The sequence below is a fragment of the Colobus angolensis genome, unplaced genomic scaffold, assembly GCF_000951035.1.
Source record: "Colobus angolensis palliatus isolate OR3802 unplaced genomic scaffold, Cang.pa_1.0 Scaffold181, whole genome shotgun sequence".
Taxonomy (NCBI): Eukaryota; Metazoa; Chordata; class Mammalia; order Primates; family Cercopithecidae; genus Colobus; species Colobus angolensis.
Window position 1 is genome coordinate 2,147,311 of NW_012114944.1, and position 6,136 is coordinate 2,153,446.

Here is a 6,136-nt window from a genome sequence, read left to right on the forward strand (position 1 = left end):
GTGGTACGATCTCGGCTTACTGCAACCTCCACCTCCCAAGTTCAAGTGATTCTCTTGGCTCAACTTCCCAAGTAGCTAGGATTACAGGCACGCAGCACCAGGACTGGCTAATTTTTGTATTTTTAGTAGAGTCGGGGTTTCACCATGTTGGCCAGGCTGGTCTCGAACTCCTGACCTCAAAATGATCTGCAGGCCTCGGCCTCCCAAAGTGCCGGAATTCCAGACGTGAGCCACCACACCCGGCCATGGTGAAAATTCTGATCAGGCCCTTGCTTGCATGCACATAGTAAGCGCTCGCGTTTTGCCCAGTATCTCTTGTTCCCACAATATAATTATAAACTGCTGATGTCCTGTTTCTTTGTCTAGCAGGAGAGAGAACTTTCAGGATCATGAAAATATTTTGCAGAAGGAATGAATGCCATTAAGGACTTTTTGACCAGCTGCTGGCACCCATAAGTCTGGTTGCTCAAAGTTTTATCTGCGACTGTAGAGGCACAGACTTTTCCCCTATCTTCACGGCAACTCTCCCTCCTTTACACCCTACCCCATAAAAACGCCTGCTGTCATCTCTTTGTTAGGCTACAGTTGAGAGATCTTTCTCTTCTGCCTTCTTGCTTTGGCCCAATTGAACAATCCTTTCTCTATCTCCAAGCACCTGTGTCTTAGCGTTTGGCTTCAGCTCTGCATCAGGTACATGAGCCTGAATTTGGGGTTACACAACATTAGTATGACACTTGGGGAAATTGCCAAATTGACCTTTGGAAAGGTTGCACCAGAATGTAGCTTTCTGGACTCCTCCCAGAACTTCCTCTTTATAACTAATCTTTGTTAGTTTAGAAGTTGGAAAGGTGGCATCTCACGGTTGCTTTTCTTTACGGACTGGTGAGGTTGGGCATGTGTTCCTTTTAACCAACAACACTAGTTGAGTATTTGCTTTCAGCCAGGAATTGAGCTGGGGAGGCGGCTGAGTCCTGGTCCCTGCCCTTGGGGGAGTTCACTGTCTCCACATGAAGACAGCAAGTGTTAAGGTGGATGCAACAACCTGAATAGAGTGTCAGCCCTGAGGGTACAGAGGATGAACTAGTTACCTCTACGAGGAAGGAAGGCAGGGGTCAGGCTAGGTGTTACAAAGGAAGTGATAATTTGAGTGAACTTTTTTTTTAGTTTACTAGTTTCTAAAATTATAAATGAACTACATGCTAATTTACATACTGAAATTAACCATAAAAGTCCACGAAAGTATTGTTAACGTCTTTACTCAAATACAGGATTTAATCTAAAAACATAAATGCCCACAGTTATCACTGCACAAATGAGAGACTACTTCCTACAGATGTTTTTACACAAGGATCATAACTTCTCAAACAGGATTTATTGTAAAAAGTAAAAGAACACTTTTGTTTTTTTTGAGATGGAGTCTTGGTCTGTTGCCCAGGCTGGAGTGCAGTGATGCAATCTTGGCTCACTGCAACCTCCGCTTCCCGGGTTCAAGCAATTCTCCTGCCTCAGCCTCCCAAGTAGTTGGGACTACAGGCATGCACCACCACACCTGGCTAAATTTTTGTATTTTTAGCAGAGATGGGGTTTTGCCACATTGGTCAGCCTGGTCTTGAACTCCTGACCTCAGGTGATCTGCCCACCTCAGCCTCCGAAAGTACTGGGATTACAGGCGTGAGCTGCCACTCCCAGCCCAGAACACACTTTTTCTTACCAACTACTGTTTTAAATGTGTTAGCAATTCCATAAAATATAGTTTCCTCACCATCATTCCCCAAATCTGAACTACATTCTGTTGGTTAGATTCCTATGTGGAATAACATTCAAGTTTGGTCTTGGTGTATCACAATACAGGACTGATTTTAAATACTCAAAATTACATGGTTTTCTGGTTTCCAACAGCTTTGACATTTATCTGCATTTCTCAAGTAAGGAAACATCTTTCTAGTTCATGTTTATTTTCATTTTGTAGTGTGTGTGTGTGCCTGTGTCATGGCACCCTTTGTTAGAGAAGAGCCCCAACCTCCTGAGAATAGCAAGAAATAGCAAGACTACAAAGGAGATGACTAAGCAAGAAAGCAGATTCACCTGCCACAAGTCCATTGGTACCAATGTAGATGAAATTTGGTGGATCAGATGAAGAAATTTATTATTCAATACAGCATACAGTGGAAATATCAGCATGGTATAGTACTGGTTGGCCTGTCCTCAAGTCCTGTGGAGTAAATGCAATGGGCCCGGACAGTGGTTGCACATGCAGCAGTTTGTACCACAACTGAGGGATCCAGGGCCAAGGGCCTAGCATCTTTTGTAGCAAGTGGCAAACAAACCAGCCTCGTTCCGTGAGGGAGTGAGCTGTTGCATGGTAGTTATGCTGTGGTCATCTTAACCTACTTAAATGCCAATGTGACTAGCTAGACATGGTTCAGTATTAGGGGAAAGTTAGGCCTTGTGTTTGGCATACTTAGCAAGCACATGCAGAGATGCTCAAGGCCACAGCAGACTGTCTTTCCCAATAGAAGTCAAGGCCTGTCATCATCTGACTCTAGCTTATCTCTGCAGCGTCATCTCATGCAATTTTTTTTTAGTGCTCTAAGTTTTTTTTTTATCATTCTGGACTATTCACCAAGGCCACTTTAGCTGTTGTATTCTTCTAGCTACTGACTCTCTCCTCTTATCTCCTGCCACACAGTAAGATTCCTGAGCACAGACAGTAACTCCTCAATAAATGTAAGGATGAAAGGGCCTGAAATTGTGACAACTACATAAGAAAACTGTGTGTCATGATGCTAGTAAGGGACTATATTCATTGAATGCTTTCTATATACAAGGACCAGGCATAGATGGATCCATGGAAAAGCTTGATACATCTTTATCAGTCAAAGTCTAATCAGGAGACAAGCCATGCTCATTTGAATAGAGATAGTTTAATATATGAGGAATTATTAGCTATAACAGGGTATTAGAATAATGAAGCACTGGCTAATAAGAACAAGAGAGCTTTAAAGAGTATAGCAATAGCAGATATAAGGAACAGCTGCTACTCTAATGCTGTGACAGAGTTCCCAAGGAGGAGCCTCTCGCCTCCAGCCAGGGATGACTGAGACCCTTTTGAAGAGAGTACGGCTATGGCTCATTAAATGGCAAGAAGTCATTGGGAATCTGCCAGTGGAACTTCCCATAAATCCACCCTCTAGAATTTTCTGACACTTTTAGGTTGTTGAGGAAACGTATTCATGGGGAGGAGTCTCCTGGAAGCCTCTGCTATAAAACTGCCCAATAGGGTGCTAAAGAATATTGCTGGCTGCTAAGTGTTTGTGGCCACCAATCAAAGCAGGAACAGATGCTGGAGAAGGTGCTATGCTGCAGAAGTGTGCCAGTGAGCGCAATGAGACCAGGGAGCAAAACCCATTCCTCCTGAAATGGCTCTTCAGGGCCTTCTACCTATAAAGCATATCATCACAAAAGAGAATAAAGGAAAAAAAAATGTAAGGCTCAGATCCATTTTCTCAGAGCAGGCAGTGAAGGATGAATTTGGACCTGAAGGACAATACATTGATAACTGGCACAAGGTCTCATGAGGTTGTGTATTACTCCATTTTCATGCTGTTGATAAAGACATATCCAAGACTGGGAAGAAAAAGAGGTTTAATGGGCTTACAGTTCCACATGGCAGGGGAGGCCTCACAATCATGGTGGAAGGCGAGGAGGAGTAAGTCACGTCTTATGGTGGCAGGCAAAGAGAGCTTGTGCAGGGAGACTCCTGTTTTTAAAACCATCCGATCTTGTGAGACTTATTCAGTATTCTGAGAACAGCACAGGAAAGATCTACCCCATAATTCAATCACCTCCTACCAGGTTCCTCCCATGACAGATGGGAATTGTGGGAGTTAAAATTCAAGATGAGATTTGTGTGGGGTCACAGCCAAACCATATCAGGTGGTAATATCAAACTCATCAGTAACAGCAATAAGGTAGAGTCTGCCCATTCCCAGATGGCTTCGCTGGTGAATTATACCAAACATTTAAATAAGAATCAATACCAGTTATCACAAACTCTTATAAAAAACAGAAGAGGGGGAACACATCCCAATTCATTTGATGAGGCCAGTATTACCCTGATATCAAAACTAAAGACATCATAGGAAAAGGAAACTACAGATCAATATCCTTTATGAATACAGACACAGAAATCTTCAATAAAACACTAGCAAACTGAATCCAGCAACATATAGAAAGGACTGTATACTGTGACCAAGTAGAATTAATCTCAAGTATGCAAGGTCTTTTAACATCTGAAATCAATTAATGTATTATGCCATCTCAAAGGATGCAGAAAAAGCATTTGTGAAAGTCTAACACCCTGTCATGATTTAAAAACAAAACCAAAACCAAACCTCAATAACTAGGATTAGAAAAGAACCTCCTCCATTTGATAAAAGACGTCTATGAAAAACCCACAGATAACACTTAATAGTGAAAGACTGAAAGCTTTGCACTTAAGATCAGGAATAAGACAAGGAAGTCTGCTCTTGCCATTTCCATTCAACATTATACTGGGGGTTCTGTCCAGGGTAATTTGGTAAGTAAAAGCAATAAAGATATCTAGATAGGAAAAGAAGACACCTACCCCCCCCAAACCCCCCCCACGCAAACATTGGAACTAACACTAACAAGTTCAGCAAGCTTGCAGGATACACAAAAATTAATTATATTTCTGTACCCTTGAAATGAACAACCCCAAAATAAAACTTTAAAAATAATCCACTATATAGCATCAAAGAAAAGAAAATATTTGGGAATTAATTCAACAAAAGAAATGTCAAACTTTTTTTTTTTTTTTTTAGTTTTGTAGAGATGGAGGTCTCACTATGTTGCTCAGCCTGATTTTGAACTTTTGGGCTCAAGCAATCCTCACATTCAGCCTCCCAAAGTGTTGGGATTACAGGCGTGAGCCATTGTGCCTGGTCAGAAATGTCAAACTTAAACTCTGAAAACTACAAAATATTGTTAAAGGAAATTAACAAAGATCTAAATAATTGAAAAGGCACCCCACCCCATTTTCATGGTTCAGATGATTTAATATTATTAATGGGAGGTCATGGCAGGATGACTGTTTGAGCCCAGGAGTTCCTGACCACCCTAGGCAACAAAGTGAGACCACATCTCCACAAAAAATAATAATTTTAAAAAATATTGCTAAGATAACACTATTCCCAAAATTGAAATATAGATTCAATCCAATTTTTCTCAGAATCCCAACTGCCTTCATTGCAAAAAATGACAAATTGCTCCTAAAGTTTGTATGGAAATTCAAGAGACTCAGAATAGCCAAAACAATCTTGAAGAAGAACAAAGTTCTTCTTTTGTCAGAACAAAAGAACTTATATTTCTGACTGCAAAACTTGCTACAAGGCTACAGTAATCACGACAATGTTGTATAGGTATAAGGACAGACATAGATTAATGAAATGGAATTGAGATACAGAAATAACCCATCATCTTCAGCTAAAAGTTGAGAGATGGGAAAAAATATTTTTAAAAAACCCTCCATGCTTATGATTAGCTGATTTTTGAGATACGTGCCAAGACAATTCAATGGGGAAAGAATAATGTTCTCAATAAATGGTGTAGGCACAACTGGATATACACATGCAAAAGAATGAAGTTGGACCCCTATCTTAAACTATATACAAACATTAAATGATTGAAAGGCCTAAATCTCAGAACTAAAATTATAAAACTCTTAGAAGAAAATACAGAGGCAAATCTTTGTGACCTTGGATTTGACAGTGGTTTCTTGGATGCTATACCACCAAAAGCACATTCAGGAAAAAATAGAAAAATCTGACTTTATCAAAATTAGAACAGATAACTCACTATTCAGGAGAAAATATTTTAAAATTACATGTCTGATAAGGGACATGTATCTAGAGTATATAAAGAACTTTACAACTCAATAATAAAAAGATAGATGGGCCAGGCGCGGTGGCTCAAGCCTGTAATCCCAGCACTTTGGGAGGCCGAGACGGGCGGATCACGAGGTCAGAAGATCGAGACCATCCTGGCTAACACGGTGAAACCCCGTCTCTACTAAAAAATACAAAAAACTAGCCGGGCGATGTGGCGGGCGCCTGTA

General features: G+C 40.8%; 1 protein-coding gene across 1 annotated transcript in view; it reads left to right on the top strand.

The window, feature by feature from the left end:
* The first annotated feature begins 623 nt into the window (after window positions 1-623).
* Window positions 624-6,136, top strand: part of DCAF10 (DDB1 and CUL4 associated factor 10) — a 75,455-nt gene continuing 69,942 nt past the window's right edge. The window contains exons 1-2 of the mRNA XM_011939458.1: window positions 624-690; window positions 1,970-2,182. Of these exons, the coding sequence (XP_011794848.1) occupies window positions 2,115-2,182 (68 nt within the window). The 5' untranslated portion in view covers window positions 624-690; window positions 1,970-2,114. The remainder of the gene's footprint in view (window positions 691-1,969; window positions 2,183-6,136) is intronic.